The sequence below is a fragment of the Athene noctua genome, chromosome 23, assembly GCF_965140245.1.
Source record: "Athene noctua chromosome 23, bAthNoc1.hap1.1, whole genome shotgun sequence".
NCBI classification, from domain to species: Eukaryota; Metazoa; Chordata; class Aves; order Strigiformes; family Strigidae; genus Athene; species Athene noctua.
The window spans coordinates 4,599,290-4,615,461 of record NC_134059.1 but is presented as its reverse complement, the minus strand read 5'-3'; the positions used below and the strand labels follow the sequence as shown (position 1 = coordinate 4,615,461).

The following is a 16,172-nucleotide window of genomic DNA, read 5'->3' as shown; positions in this document are numbered from 1 at the left end:
GAAAGGCATTTTCACCCCAGGAAGCCCAGGGTTGACTGACCAGCAGCTGCTGTGGCGCCTGAGCCCGTTTTGTGCTACACCTCGTGTTCCTGCAGTGGCCGCATCAGCTGCCAGTGTTGCTCTGGTTCCTCCTCCCTCCCCTCTTTTAGCAGTGACTTTTTTCAAGATGTCCTTTGTGCCTTTCGCAGAGAAGTAGCCCAGGCTGCTGGAGCAGGGCGAGGAGAGAGGACGGCAGCGTGTGACTCACTGTTGCCTAATCCTGCTTATACTGACAATGGGGTCTTTCTTTCTCTTCCGCTTTCTGGACCACTGTACAGAATTAGAATTGGCATTAGCATGGAGGAATGTGTAGAATAAGCCCTGGCTTCTGTAGTGGGTAAGTTGATTGGCAGGAGGTCTTCCAACTTTGAATCCTGTGACTGCGGAGTGCAAGCTGCCTTGCTCCCTTGGTGGCAGCCCCTCCTGCTCGGGAGGGTTGTCTGATGGAGACAGCCATCCCAGTGAGGTACTGCTGACACCAATACAGCCCCCATGAGCTACAACCCTCTGAACTGGCTCTTCTGCTTCTTTAGGGCCACAGTGGCTTTAATGAAGTCAGAGGATTTTCAGATCCACACCAGAATACACTGCTCTTGAGCAGTCCTGCAGAAATTGTTTCATCCATTGTATTTAAATCTCAGGCTTGTGTGTAGGGAATGTGAAGACACCAGGCTGCACACAAGGGAGGTGGAAACAACAGAAGCCCTTGGGAGGAGGAATTGCAACCAGAGAGAGCAGCAGCTGCTGGTTGCCAAAAGGAGAGGAGGATGGGAGCTGGGGCTGATCACTGGGGAGGGGAGTTTGGTCAGCAGGTCCAAGCACGCAGCCGAGGAGCAGACTGGATTGCGAGGCTGGTGTTTAAAGAGACAGCCATAAAAATAATTTATTAATGATGTTTTAATCTCCCATGTCAAAAACTTCAAAAAGTATCTAGATAATTAAACTTCTTACTGCTGATATGGCGCTTCTGGGGGGAGTAAAATTAACCTGTTGCAGTTTGGCTCTGGTTTTGTCCTAGAGCAATTTTGCTGGTTTCCAGGTTCCCAGTGCTTTAGAAGGAATTTTTAGTTTTTCAAACTTCAGTTTGATTTAAAGCAAAAACCAAACAAAAGTCCTTCAAATGTCAGAAGTGTTTTGTGGAGCAACCAGTATGCCATGGGTTTAAAAATGTTAGAAAAGGTTTAACAAAACAGCAAGCAGATTCTTAGACTTAAAATAGCTCTCCTAAAGGCTCCTCTAGTTTCAGCAGCTCTTCTAGGGGTTGTTTTTGAGTCTCCCCTTTCTTCTCTTATAGGTTTACCAAGAATCTCTCTCCAGACAAAATCAACCTGAGCACGCTGAAAGGGCAGGGGCAGCTGACCAACCTGGAGCTGGATGAGGAGGTGCTGCAGAATGTGCTGGAGCTGCCCACCTGGCTGGCCATCACTCGCGTCTACTGTAACAAGGCATCTATCAGGGTGAGCGGAGGGGGCTGCGCTCGCGTCCCCGGATGCCGCTGAGGCCTTCCGTGGGCAGCTTCTGATTGACACTTGGGAATTTCTGCTGAAGAACCAGGGTGTGATTTGATCTCCACATCTCCAGTGCTGTGCTTTAGGCGTGAGATTTGCCAGCTGAGCGCTAGGAGAGAGCTGCAGCAGGTTTCACCAAAGGCTGCCTTTGCCGAGCGCTCTGCCCTGATAGCAGCTGGTGGCAGATGGCAGAGGATGCTGAGAGCAGCACAGGGAGAGTGCTGTGGTCCTACCTCCCCTTCAGGTGACTTGTTAAGCCAGCAGTGAGGTCTTTGTATTTAATAGCCACTGATGAATTTCCAGGAATTTGCCCAGATGCTTTCTGGACCCACTTACTTCACATGCAGGGTGTGCTATGGCAAAGAACTTCACAGCTTAACTACAGCTGGTTTTGCTTGTATCCAGCCTGCACGTACTGGTTTTAGTAGTTAACCTCTTGGTACTGTTGTTGGAAGAAATACTGAACAGTCATTCCCTGTTCCTCACCTCCATGTCACTTAGGATTTTACAGGCCTCTGTTTGGCCATTCCCTCCCATTTCCCTGCTATTTTGGTAGCGGAGGAGTTTTCTCTATCCTCTGTCATCCCCACCGACTTTTCTTCTTTAACAGTAAAAACACAGACCTCCAACAGGAATAGGAAGCAGAGAGAAACGGAGTGTAGTTCTTTGAAAGCCTAATTATGCTGTGAGGTATTGTAAAAATACATTGAACTTTAAATCTTGATTGTTGAAAAGGCTGTTTGTAAGAAATGTGTGAGTAGTGTATGTGAAAAGTTGCACTCAGCCTTTATACCCAGTTACTCAGTTCACATGCACGATGGCTGAAATTGTGCATGCACTTGCACTTTTGCACACTGGACTCTTTCACAAATTCTTCTTCCTTGTGCTTTTTAGAGCAAAATGATTTTTTTTTTTTTTTCAGTTGATATGAAATGCCAGATTGTTTAATCTCAGTTGGTACTAACCATAGTTGCATTACGTGAACGCAAAAGTTTTTAGTATATTGAAGAGACTTGCTATAAAAGAAATATGGTTCTACTCTGCCAAGTGACAGTAAAAATGAGCCTGTCTTACTCATCTGATCTGCTCTGTTTTTAGAGGCAGATCTGCTTAATTTAGTAACAAACATTTGTTCTTCCTCCTACGAAAACTGCAGAATAAATGTTGCTGTAAGAAAATAAAATGGATCTTTTTGGTTTGTGCACAGCCTTCAAAAGAGTTATCTGACTTCCAGTAACAGCAGCAATTAATTGTAAACCCTTTAAGGACAAGAATATTCTCCATAAAGGAATGTGAAAAATTGGAATTTGACCTGCAGAATATCTCTTACTCGCAGTGATATGTGAGATCTGAAAGCTAAGCTGAATTTATAGGTCTGGTGGCTGGAATGTCTTTTCACTTGTCTGTGTGAGCCTGTTTGACCTGAATATGGTGAGACATGAGGGATTGTCACCATGGTCATTTCTCAGAGAAATGGGGCTCCAAGTTTAGGCTCGGATGGTTTCCTGCAGTTTCTCAAACTTCCCAATGCAAAGATAACTCTTGTAACCTCAACTTTATTGTTTCAGATCCAGTGGACAAAGCTGAAAACACACCCAATCTGCCTGGTAATGTTTCTTCTCTTGTTCATTCCTTTTCTTCCTTGCTCTTTTTAATCTCTCCTACTTGAGAAAAATTCTGCAAAGGCGAACTGAAGTGCGTGCTCAAATTTTTGTTTGACCTAAATCCTCTAGGCCCTTGACACACAGGGGAAGGGGAGTTCTGAGAATAGTCCTGTTTGGCGATGAGTGACCTCCCACGAGACCCACATTTCACTGCAGGATGGAGCAGGGCTGAGCTCTTGGTGAAGTCCAGGGCAACCTTGTGCCTGTTATTTGTTGTTTGTTTTCCCCCCACTTCTGGGGATTCAGATTACTCAACAATCCTGGCACTGATGGTGTGAGAGCTTTAACACATGAGACTCTTGGAGACTCAGGAGACTCCAGAGCTTGGTTATCCCTGCCCTAGAGTCTCAGACCTAAGGCTGCTAGGCCGAGCTTGAGTCTTGGTCTTGTACTTATTGCTCCCATGTTCTGTCTTTACAGTACCTGGACAAAGTGGAGGTAGAGATGCGAACATGCGAGGAGCCTCGGCCACCCAACGGACAGTCTCCCATTGCTCTTGCTGCAGGTCAAAGGTCAGACCCCGAGCCCTGTGGCTTCTTTCTGCCCTGCTGCTGGGGTATGGGTGGCTGTTGTTCTTGACGGTTAACCATTGACCTCTCTGCGCTCAGGTTTAAGTGCCTCTAACATGGCTTATAAACCTTGGAGTCTGTCTGTACATAGCCTTACCTCTACCGGGCCTTTTGTTGCAACGGGGTGACTTTGAGGGCTCTTCTCTTTGCAGTGAATATGGCTTTGCCGAAAAGGTCGTGGAGGGGATGTTTATTGTTGTCAATTCCATCACAATCAAGATTCACTCCAAGGCTTTCCATGCCTCTTTCGAGCTATGGCAGCTCCAAGGCTACAGTGTCAACCCAAACTGGCAGCAGAGTGACTTGCGACTCACCCGCATTACTGATCCACAGAGAGGAGAGGTGAGGAGTTGTCTGACATTGCCTGTCATAACGAGCACAGAAGAGTGGCACTGGGGCTACCCCAGTCCTCTGGGGTGACCAGGCCATTGTCTGAGTTCTCATACTGTGACGGAAGGGAGCTTTGGTGAGCTGTCCTACTGTTTGCTAGAACAGGGTGACTGAGAGCTGACTTGTGTTCAGGGCTTTCTCTGGGCTCATCTAATCTGAGAAAATTAAACTGCAGAAGGTCTGAATGTCCTTGTGGTTTGTCTGGTTTTAAACTCGGTGTGAGAGACAGGGTTAGATGTTACCTGGGGCATGATTTCAGTTTTTGTGCTGGGAATCACAGAAGAAAAATGTGTTGAATGATTTCCTGTGGCCTTGCTTCATTGCACATCTTCAAAGTGTATAGTTTCATCCTTGAAGTCGTTGAAAAACACAACATTTTCCTATTTTTCTGGGTAGGTTTTGACTTTCAAAGAGCTCACCTGGCAGACACTTCGGATAGAAGCAGATGCCACTGACAATGGCGATCAGGATCCTGTTACTACTCCTCTGAGACTCATAACCAACCAGGGGAGGATCCAGATCTCTCTCAAGAGAAGGGTGAGAGTTTCCTCCATCCTTTGCAGGATACCGTCTGGTATCCTGGTGCAGTGATGATGCATATTTCTTCCCACGTTCCTCAGCAACCGTTCTTTTCCTTCATAAATGTCGAGCCCAAGCTGCTATATTGCTCTGTGTTTTCTGTTGGAGACAGCTGTGTTCTTACCAAATGTCAAAGCAGTTTTTCCCCAGAGGAGGATAACATGTATGCAGCAGGTTTTTAAATCCTTTCGAACATCCCAAGGAGAGCTATCATCTCTTTACTGGGAGATTAAAGCCTGGTGGCCTTATTTTTAACTGTCAATGGAAATGTGATGAAGATAGATACAAAAAGAAAGGTTAAACCATATTTTTTTTGTTGTTTTGGTTGGTGGTGGTTTGGGGTTTTTTTTAAACCAGTGAGCAAATTGCCCCCTAAAGAGGAGGTCGCTTTGACTACTTTCCTTCTCAGAGGAGGTACTGTGGCCATCCACCAGATGAGTTAACTTCTCTCTCAGATGAGTTTTAGAGCAGCACCTCTTCTTTCTGCTACAGCTTCTGTGTACTATGAAGACTGTATGTCTGTGGTTGCAATTCTTAATGTCTCTGACTCCTCCTTGCTATTTCAGACCAAAGATTGCAATGTGGTGGCATCTAAGCTGATGTTTCTCCTTGATGACCTGCTCTGGGTGCTGACAGACTCTCAACTGAAAGCAATGATGAAATATGCGGAGTCTCTGAGTGAAGCCATGGAGAAGTCTGCACAGCAGAGGAAAAGCTTGGCACCAGAGTCTGTCCAGGTGAGTGAGTCATGATTTGGATGTTGGTCTGTCAGGAAAAAGGAAAAGACAAGGTGAAGGAGACAGTTTGTTTGTGTGGCATCTCGGTCTTGCTCACAGAGCATCTCCCTGACGGGAACTGGTTGGCTTCTCTGTGTCAGGTCAGCGTCACATGGATTGGGGAATATTGTTGGATAATTAAGTGACCAGAGGAGTTGGAATAATTGCCAATAAGCATTAGAGAATGTTCACAGGTAGTTGTAGGCTAGGTTCTGTCTGATGGCGGGGAAAAAGTGGTGTTAAGTTGCACGGCTTTCTGGATTTGACTGGCACATGGAAAGTTGCAGAGGGTCCCTTGAGGATTGGATATGGTAATAAGTAATAAATATGTTCTAGAAATAATCGTTTCTGCCTCTCAGTGACAATCCGCATAGGCCTTGAGGAAGGGACTGGTATAATAAATTGTGACATAAAACCATAGTGAGCTGTGATGCTCGAGGGAAAACACTGGCATCCAATTTCACTGTTGTTGTTCTGGTTTCTTTTTTTTCTTCCTAATACTCTGGAGAGAGCTCTTGATTTTTGCAATTGTTCTTTGGTTTGCATGTAGCTTAGCAGTGTATGACAACCTCAGAACAGCTGCTTCTGCCAGTAACCTTGAACTTCCTTACCGCTTTCTTTGTTTTCAAAATGCTGTGCTGAGTAATTGTTTGACAAATGTCACAGAATAAATACATAGGGCAGAGGAGAAAAGGTGTTTTCAGAGACGAGGATGAGGGAAGAGGAATGTCACTGCTGATGGTGGAAACTTTGCAGAAGGAAGGCTGTGCCCATAGTGCAGTGAGATTATGAAATCCCAGAATAATCACGGTTGGAAAAGCCCTTGAAGCTCCTTCAGCCCAACCATGACCCTCACCCTGACCGTTCCCAACTCCCCCAGATCCCTCAGCGCTGGCTCAGCCCGACTCTTCAACCCCTCCAGGGATCCCGGGGACTCCCCCCCCTGCCCTGGGCAGCCCATTCCAACGCCCAACAGCCCCTTCTGCACAGAAATCCTTCCTCAGAGCCAGCCTGACCCTGCCCTGGGCAGCTTGAGGCCATTCCCTCGGGGCCTGGCGCTTGTTCGTTAAAGAACTAGAAGGGGGGGATCAGGAACACTTGGCCCTTCTTGTCTAGGAGTCATAAAGCATATTTCAGGCTAATTGAACAGTAGCTTGATGTAGAGGAGGCAGGAGCACAGACAAAGGGTTTTGCTCATAGGAAGGGATCCAGATTTCTGGACTCCCAATGAAATTTCTAAAAATTGATGCCTTGCAATCAGGAAGAGTGCATGAGCTGGTTTTAATTATAACCTCTTTTTTTCTTTTCCTTTTTCTTTTCTTTTTTTTCTTCTTTCTATTAGTTCTTACTGAGCTTGTCTCTCTCTAATAGATCACACCGCCTGCCCCAAGTACCCAGCAGTCCTGGTCTCAGCCGTTTGGAGGCAGCCCAAATGCAAGTAGCATTGGACAATACTTCGATAAACATGACATGAAAGAGTCATCGTACCACCTCCTCATCTCACGCTTGGACCTGCACATCTGTGATGACAGCCACACTCGTGAGTCAGGTAACCGAGAGCAGCGTCAGGAGGACACTGCAGGAGGAAAACCTTGATCCAGTCGTCAGCTTTCTGTCTGGAAGGAGCATTTTCCTCTTATAAGATGGAAGATGCTTGGTTTTGTTTCCCAGGGAGGCAATAGGCATTCAGGCTGATGGAGAGATCAGTTCTGTATGTCTGAACTAGGTATTAGAAAATCTTTCTTGGCTCCGTGGGAGAAACATGGGGAAGTCCATCAGTACCAGTGACCTAGTTGAAGTGACAGAGGATCTGCTGTGGGAACACTGTGGTATTGAGCAATGGGAATAAAGTGTGATCGTTCCACTTGGTGAGAAAATGGGTTTTTTGACAGTGTTCAGGACATTCACAGTAGCATAGCTACAAGGATTATTTGCTACCGTTGACAGACCATTCCCCTGCCTACCCTGTTGTTTTCAGGCAAGGCTTTGCTAACTAGTGTCTGTTTTACATTGAGCTCCCCTCTACTGGCATATACTTCTAAGTACTTTTTTGAGGCAAATGTACCCCTGTCTCTACACAGCCATCTCTGATCCAAGTTGTACTGTTTGTTTTCGCACATCTTCCCTTTAAAAAAGAAAAATATAATCTCCTCTCTACGTGCATCACTATTCCAGATATTTTTGAATTGGTCTTTGTATCACTGGCTCCTGAGCTGCAGTTACCAACATCTCAGCTCAGTTTTGTTGTCGCTGTTTCATTGGCCCTACCAGCAAGTGTTGGAAACACAAGTGCTGGTTATTGTAGTGGGAAGTGTAATTGATAGGGGCCTGGGAAGCAACGGGATCTTGCATTTTGCTATTTGAGAGTCTAGGTCTGATTCTTACGATATAAAACTTCGGCCTGTTCCATTCAGTTGTCCTTTTCCTTGCTTAGGACAAGATTTTGATACAGCTTTCCAAAAGGTGATACCCTAATACTGGCCACAGTGGCAATCAAAGCAATGTTGTTCTGAATTCTCCTGGAGCAGGACTTGGATTGCGGAGCTGATCATGACTTTCTTTGTTCTGTTTCCCACAGGCGCTTTGAAGCACGGGATGCTGGGAGGTGCCATGCAGCTGACCTTCAGGAGGATGGCTTTTGACTATTATCCCTTCCACAGGGCAGGTAGGGGAGCTTGTGACCTCCCAACTTGAGGGGGATAAAAAGTAATTTGAGGAACAGTGATGCTATATGGCTTCAGGCAGGGCTGGAAGAAAGGCTACACAAAGGACTTAAATCCTCATGGGCAGGGTTAATCTAATTTACCTGTCAGTGGATGGCTGACAAGTTGCTGGCAGAGCAGAGTACAAGGAGGGGAATAAGTTGCTGTCTGTTGTAAAGACATAAAATTTGGGTTCCTTTTCAGTTGCTTAGGATCTGGTTCTTGCATGTGCCTGATCAATTTGGAAGGGTTATAGGATGTATCCCAGGAGAAAATCTGTTTGTGATTAACTAAAGAATCAAGCAAAAATGACCTTGGCATTCTTCCCAACTCTTGAATTTGGAACACTTGCTGGTAGAAGCAGCTCTCTGTGTGAAAGCCTGCACTTGTTTCACAAGCACTTAGTAAGCTGCATATTGCATATTCCAGATCTGATATCAATAAAGAGGAATGCTGTACAGATCTGCATACATTTGAGGGGCACAGGAGAGTTCTGCGTATCCAGGAACCTCATTTTTAAAGCCAGGATGTTTGCTCTCATGCAGGAGATGCCTGCAAGCATTGGGTGAGGTACAGTGAAGCAATGGAAACACGGGGACAATGGGCAAAGAAGTTGGTCAGTGAATTTCAAAGCAAGATTGAGAAGCTTTATGAAGAAATGGACCCTGCATTTGCCAGGACTCCACTTTCCCCCTTCAAAAAGAAACCAGGTAATGGTATTTGGTAAAACTAGTAAAGCAGGAGATGGTAACAATATTCCTACATCCAGCAATATCTCTAGTTACCTCTCCCCAATTTAGCAGGCTGATTGGTGCAGAAATCCGTAGCACACTACAAATCATAAATAAAATGGTAAAGTGGCTGTCATACTGGAAAAACACTGCAGCAAGAATGGACAGACTGCAGCAGTTTCTTTCCTAGCTTATTTATTGAGTTTCTTCATAAGTGACTATATAAGAAGTAAATTAAATACTTGAAGCCTGGCTGAAGGATGTGTGTTCTTGCTACAGAGCAGACTCATCTTTCACAGTGTTCTTTCTTCAGTAGTTTTGGGGTTTTTTTTCCCGCCTAGCTGTGCCCATCTGTTTCTAATTTTAGGGCAGTTAATTCTGCTCTGTAAGCACATATGTGTTGGTATTGATGGTGAAGTTTGCTGCAAAGGAGATGAGTAAAACCCTGCTGGTACTGCTTTTCCATCCCTACAGACACGTCACTGAGTCCTCATAAAAGTCCCTTAGAGAAAAGCTGTGTTCCTCCCACAAGTTTGCCACGACTCCGGCACCCTCCCTGGAACCGACTTCGATCCAGCTGTGTGGTTGTTCGAGTGGACGACTTGGATGTTCACCAGGTGAGCCATTTGAGCAGTGTCTAGAGATGTTCATGTCGCTTTTAAAAAAGAAATATAATCTGATATGATTCAGATAAATTATGCAAATCCTATGTCATCCAAGACAATAAAAACTGTGCCCAGAGAACCCAAGTGCTGTTACTGCATTGCACGTAAAACTTTTAAACCAAGTATGAACTGCTGATAATTTTCATGTTCAGAGGAAATTGCATGCGTAACCAAACCACAGAGTTTCTGCACTCTGTGTCTCTTCACATCTAAACTTGCATCAAGCATTAGGTGGGCCCAGAGTAAAAGATTTCATGCATTAGAAAAGTTAGTATATGGATTTTTGACAGAGGAGGAATAACTCTTACCTCGTGCTTTCTGACCCAGGACAGAAAGCATCACTAGACTGGATCAGGCCCTACATCCCTATACCCTGTAACCACTACAAGAGCATAATCAGTACTAGATATTATAATGGACTTACCAATGTGCTGTTAATCTTGAAGAAAGCTATAATAGTTTTCAGTTCTGTTTATTCTTGTCACCTAATTCTGATTGTTGTGTCACTGCTAGTAAGAGCCATGAGACATAAAGAACTAAATACCCTCAAAGGAGAGGGGTTGGTGTTATTAGCAGGTAGAAAAATGTTTTATTTTTACTTGAAAGCAGAGTATGTCTGATGTATAAATGAGATGGATTGAATATGGGAGACTGCAGGGTTACTGGAACACTTTCTTTGGCCAAATCTGAGTTCTGCATGACTGCATACCATTGTGTTTTCAGGTTTCTACAGCCGGTCAACAGAGTAAGAAACCCTCCACCTTGCTTTCATGTAGTAGAAAATTCATCAAGCTTCCTGAACAGGTCTCTGCCATCCATATTGAATTCACAGAGTATTACTTCCCAGACAATCAGGACTTTCCAGGTAATATACCAAGGTTAGCACCTTCTTTCATAAGTTTTCTTAAAGAATCAGTCAACTCTTAATTATTTAGGTGTGTTAACCCTGTTATATATTCTCTGGGTGTCCACTTTTGTTTAGTTTTCTGATGGTTTGCTTTTTCTTTTTTCTTTTTCCTGTGGGAAAGTGGGATAGAGTTTACCTGGTGCAAAATGGAGAGGCAAAGTTGTGCTTGCAAAATAATGTACCCAGGAACATATTGAAGCAGCTGCTGTCTGCCCAGCTCTCAGGGTTCTGCTTTATTGATTACCACTGGAGCAGGACTACAGGGTGCTTTGGGTGCTCTGCAGCTGGCTTGATGTGAGAGCTCGAACACCTTGTTTCTCTGGTGCATCATAGCTTCTCCCTTTCATCAAGAGATCTGCCTTCCCGTGGGTGTTAGAGCCCTCTGCATTGGTGCTGTCAGTGCAGGTTATCCACTGAGCTGCAGACCACCTGAAGTGCCTTTTCTACTATTATTAATCTGTCTCGGTTTTGTTTCATTCCAGTTCCGTGCCCAAACCTATATGTACAGCTGAATGGCCTGATGCTTACCCTGGATACAGCAAGTGTGCTCTGGATAAACCTCTTCTGTCTGGATCTTTACCGCAGCTTGGAGCAGTTCAAAGCCATCTACAAGCTGGAGGACTCAGGCAAGCACGATGAGCATGTTGATGTTCGACTGGATGGCTTCCGACTGAAGGTACCATTGATTTCCTTCCTTTCCCAGTTTTCAGTTTCTCTCCCTCCCTGTTGTGGAAGGAACACGAGGCCAGGACATAGCTGGAGTCCAAAATGAGAAAACAAAACCTCTGCCTTTCTCTAACTTTCTTCTGTCTACCACTTGTGTTGGTTGTGTGGTGATCTGTGGGCACTAAAACAGGTTCTCGAGTTCTAATCCAGAATAGGCAGGCAAGTCAGTGTTTATGAAAACAGTTTCAAGGAGAAATTGATGGTTCAAGTAGTCAGAAGTTCTTTTCTGGCCTTTGGAAACAACTTTGACTCTCGTACTGTACCAACGGGCCTACATCCTGTGGTGTTTGTCATTGACTACCCTGTTAGCAGTTTTGTGAGGAGGCTTAAAGGCCTGAAAGTATAGTAAGTCCTTGCAGAGAAAGATCAAAGTGAATGTTGTAAGTTGAGTGGCTACATAAGCCATGGGTGGTAAAAGAACCTAAAAGAAAACTCATTTAAGTTCCCTCATGTCTGATTCCTCTTCCGTGATTTGTAAATTTTATTTAATTTTTCAGATAGGGATAAACTGAGTCTAGTCCAGCTCTTGGGATTTTAGTACAGACCAAGACTCCTCAATTGTTTGTTTATTCCACATCTGACCTTCTGTGTAAATGGCCAGGATAAGCCTCTGTTCTTTCCCTTCTCACCACCTTACTTGTAATGTCTTTCTCCTCCATGTAGCTTAACATCCCCGTGGAGAAGAAAGTCACTGACCATCAAGATCGTCCACAGGCACTCTGCATTTGCACGTCGGAGATGACTGCCACCAACACCCGCCACGCTCCCTTCTGCAGCTGTCAGGACCTCCAGAGCCTCTTCCGTAAATTCGCCAGTTCAGAATTCTTCCACTCCAGCTACACAAAGTTCCCAAGGTCTCAGGACAATTTCAGCCTCCTCCACACCCTCTTCTTGCGCCATGCATACAAGGTGGATGATAGACCTCAGAAGCATCCAGGCTCTCCCCAGCTACTACACAAAACCTCTGCCTCTGAAGATCTATGGTCTATGAATTTCACTGAGCTTTCCCTGGACTTCGAGGGGGCCGAAAGCTCAAAGGGCAGAGCCCTTAGCTTTATTGACCCTTTTCCCCTTTCCATTTGGGCCTGCCTTCCCAAGAGATGGGGGCAAGCTCAGATATCTAAACGACAGGAATTGGCTGCCTCTGAATTGAAAATCAAACCTTCTGCCAGCTTTAGCAACCACTCCAAGAATGAGAACCTTTCCAGAGAACATGGGGTTTGTCAAAGATCAAAGACTGACCAGGATCTGAAGAATATCTACAAGGTCCCAGAGACGATGGATGTCTTGGGAGAATCTGACTGTGAAATTGATGATGGGGTAGATACTAAAGAGCTGGAAGCCTCTGCTGATATCCATATGCTTGTGTCCTCCTCTGTTCACGTCAAAGTTCGGCTCAACCACTACCAATACTTGGTGCTGCTCAGGATGAAAGAAGTTCTACAAACGCTACAGGAGCAGTTGGCCCAAGATACCCAGGAAGTGACTGGGTCTCCTTTAGACCCCATGTCTGCTTGTGTAGGAGTTACGTTCCCTAGTGCTGAAGTGGCCCTGCTCATGAACCCTGCCCCAGGGTCTGTCTTGGAACCCAGATCCCTTGACTCAGACACAACAAGCCTGATCGATTCTGAGCTCTCACCTTCAGACAGCAAGGAGGGGCTGGCAGCTGAGGAGAAGGAACTGAAATCAGAGACCAGTTCAGAGAAGGGAGTATGCAGTACCTCAGAGGTCCCAGAGGACAGTGGGATTGAAAATACCAGTGTAACCAGTGGACCTCTGGAGAGACTCCCAAGATCCGCAAGCGACGGAGCTCTGAGTACAGCTCCACAGAGTAAGAATGTAGAGGAGAAAGGTTTGATAGAGGAAGCACATGAAGCTGTGGAAGCCCTGGTTGCAGAAAGACCAGCAGAGACCAGCGGCCATCTTCAGAGCCCTCCTGCCCTCCCTTCTAGCCCAACTTCAGACACGCAGCCCTCGGGGAGAGGGACCATCACTCTCAATGGCCAGGCAGAACTCATCCCTTTGAAGAACATAGAGGTGGAGTTGTCTAGTGCCCTGCATATCACAAAGGATGCCACGAAGGAAGCTCTGCATGTGACTATGGACCTCACCAAAGAAGCCATGTCTATAACAAAAGACGCTCTGAGCCTGAGCCGGGAGAAGATGACCTCCACCATGCAGAAGATGCTCTCTCTCCCCCCAGCCAAGTGAGTGGGCCACCCCCTGTGCTTCACAAGAGCAGCAGCAAGGCTGCAGGGAAGGTGGGAAATGTAGGCTGACGGCTCCCTTTGTTTCCATATCATTTGGATTAGAGAGAGGTTAGATCTTCATCTCTTGGGATTGGTCTAAGTGCACTGAAGTCTGACTTGCAAGTGTTCAGAGTCCAGCCCGATACCTGTCTAATCTGGAGGTTAAGCTGTTTGCCTTTATTTTTTTTTTTTTCTTGGTAGGGATCCGGTGCCCAAAGCAGAAGAGGGAGCAGTGACTCCAGGCGGGGGTGGCAGCAGCCGAATGCGTTTCCTCTCCATGAAGAGGACAGCATCCCAGCATTCCTTTGACACCACATCTGTGGATGGGAGCGGTGCTGAGGACGGGCTGTCTGTGGACAGCGATGGCAGTGATGGCTTTGTGATGCTCACAGACTCTGGTAACAAGCACCTGGCTTTATTCTCTCCCCTGCTCTTATTTCCCATCGCTGAACAGTTTTCTGCCATGGGCAGCTGAGTCATGCTGTGTTTGTGTGGAACTCATTTGTGCCACTCCTTTTGGAAGGTCATGAGTAGTTCACCCGCAATGTCTCTTTCTGCTTTTATAGGTGCCTTTTCTTTGAGATGAGTGTAAATGAGTGGGGAGGGTGACACCCCTCTCGCCCCTGAACATCACAACAGTGTTCTGAGGCCTTTAGAGCAAGGACTGTAAATGTGTGCTGGTGGGCGGGTGGTACATAGTGTTTAGGAAGGGCTGGTTGGAAACAGCGTACGCTGAGCATTTCACTGGACATCTTTCACGTCAGTTCTGTATTGCTAAAATTCATCAAAGGAGGTGGAGAGAGTTCCTTGGGGATGGTATAGGCTGATAGCCCATGAGATTTAGGCAGATACTGAGATGAGGACTTCTTAAAACCAGAAAAAGAAACAAGATTAAGTTGTTGTTCCCTCCATTTCAGAACCCAGCCTGGACCCTCTTCCCTTAGGGCATCTTCCTCAGGCCCAGAATGACAGAGGCAGTAGAGCAAGCCTGATGGCAGAGGACGAGGGTGGAGTGTCTGCTGAGATAAACAGCTCAACTTCACAGAGTGAAGATCCCAGCCTCCAGCTGGTCAGTTCTGCTCCTCTTCACTGTAGTATCATCTCTGAGTGAATCTGGAAACGAACCATGCAGTGGTGTTTGTCCCTTGCTGTTTTAGGTGTCTGTCCTTGTGTTGAAGATGAACGAGGTGAACTGTGGAATAGAGGCACGAGGTGATGATTTGTCTGTTGCTTTACAAGTAACAAACGTGGTTCCAGAGCAGCTGAACAACGTTGGGATGTGGCAGTATTTGCGTGGCTATCTGGGTAAGACACTGGCTCTTGGAGTCTGCTGCTTTTATAGCTGCACTTACTTATAAATGGCTTTTATAGTGGCCACGCACTGGCAGTATTCCATTTTAAATGGTACTTCAGCGTTCATGTTTAGTGTATTTAGGACTGAATGTGATTGAAGGTGAATGTGAAGAATGTCAGTGATTCAAATCTGGTATTTGAAAGATGTTTCTAAAGTGCCTACACAGTCAAGCTCCGTGGTGCCTAGTAATCGTTGACTGACTTTTTTAAATTGCTGCTAGGATGCCTGAAATGAATTAAAAGAGTGAATAAAGCTCTCTAGGGAAATCCTGAAGTTATTCCTACCCTGAGAATAATGCTTCTGGGCTACGGTACTTCCCCAGGGCTAAATTCCAAGTTAAAAAACCAAAACTAGAAACCGAACCCAACCAAAAAAAAAAACCCCAACCCAACTCCAAAGAAACGAAACCAAAAGCAATTACAACCCAAAACTCAAGGTGAACAGTTAGTTCTGGGAGTGTTGAGCCTCCCCTTACCAGTGCTGCCTATGATGGCCACGAGGGGGCAAAGCGAAATGCAAGATCAATGGCTCTGGGGAGTGGAGTGCTGCGTTGTGGTCAACTCCTGCATAGGCAAAACAAAGGCGAATTGTCAAGTGTGCTGAGATGGTGAGAGAGGGGGATGGGTCTGGGGGCTTAAACAGTCCAGTTCTGGTGTTAGTTTCTGTGATGTGGGCGCTCGGTCTTTTGAAACCTGGGTTTCACGTGAAGGATGGCTGCAGGCTGCTGTCACTGAGAACTCGCCGTCATTCTGCATCTGGACAGGAAACGGGTGTCTTCAAGACACCTCAACACTACGTTCTCAAGACACCTATTTTAAGTTTATATCTTATTGCTGATGCTATCTGCAGTGAGATCTTTCTGTTACAGCTCTAGGAGATCCAGGTGTAGAGAAGCCTTTGGTCCCTGAAGCCAGTAAGACCCAGCCAGAAGTGTGCTTACGCCTTGAGGTGGGACCCAACGCTGCTGTGCGTTCACCACTCGCTGTTCAGAACGGCTTCCTTCATATGCTGGTCCACAGCTACACGGCAGAGTTCTTCATGTCCTTCCTTACCAACCTTGGCCCCTTTCTTGAGGATGAAATAATTCCAGAGGTGATCCCCATGGAGATAGAAGTTGTGGATGCCAAAATCACATTGAAGGTGAGTGTCTGGGGAACCAGAGATTTGCCCCAGGATGGTAGCCTGGGCAGAGCTCACTTGCAAGATTCTGCTTGGGAAAGGCTGCTGTGGGATTGCTGTGAGCCTCTACTGAGTCTACTGTGGTCCTGCTTTCCTGATACTGTTTTATTTTGCTTTTAAAAACTGCCTTAGGG

At 45.9% G+C, this 16,172-nt stretch overlaps 1 protein-coding gene across 1 annotated transcript in view; it reads left to right on the top strand.

Moving 5' to 3' along the window:
* The window catches only part of BLTP3A (bridge-like lipid transfer protein family member 3A), a 36,034-nt gene that overhangs the window by 12,993 nt on the left and 6,869 nt on the right, over window positions 1-16,172 (top strand). The window contains exons 2-18 of the mRNA XM_074925800.1: window positions 1,334-1,496; window positions 3,116-3,154; window positions 3,632-3,723; window positions 3,933-4,122; window positions 4,567-4,707; window positions 5,316-5,486; window positions 6,897-7,074; window positions 8,104-8,190; window positions 8,773-8,937; window positions 9,433-9,575; window positions 10,347-10,488; window positions 11,013-11,206; window positions 11,920-13,463; window positions 13,707-13,903; window positions 14,423-14,574; window positions 14,663-14,810; window positions 15,728-15,999. Coding sequence (XP_074781901.1) covers window positions 1,334-1,496; window positions 3,116-3,154; window positions 3,632-3,723; window positions 3,933-4,122; window positions 4,567-4,707; window positions 5,316-5,486; window positions 6,897-7,074; window positions 8,104-8,190; window positions 8,773-8,937; window positions 9,433-9,575; window positions 10,347-10,488; window positions 11,013-11,206; window positions 11,920-13,463; window positions 13,707-13,903; window positions 14,423-14,574; window positions 14,663-14,810; window positions 15,728-15,999 — 4,018 coding nt within the window. The remainder of the gene's footprint in view (window positions 1-1,333; window positions 1,497-3,115; window positions 3,155-3,631; window positions 3,724-3,932; window positions 4,123-4,566; window positions 4,708-5,315; window positions 5,487-6,896; window positions 7,075-8,103; window positions 8,191-8,772; window positions 8,938-9,432; window positions 9,576-10,346; window positions 10,489-11,012; window positions 11,207-11,919; window positions 13,464-13,706; window positions 13,904-14,422; window positions 14,575-14,662; window positions 14,811-15,727; window positions 16,000-16,172) is intronic.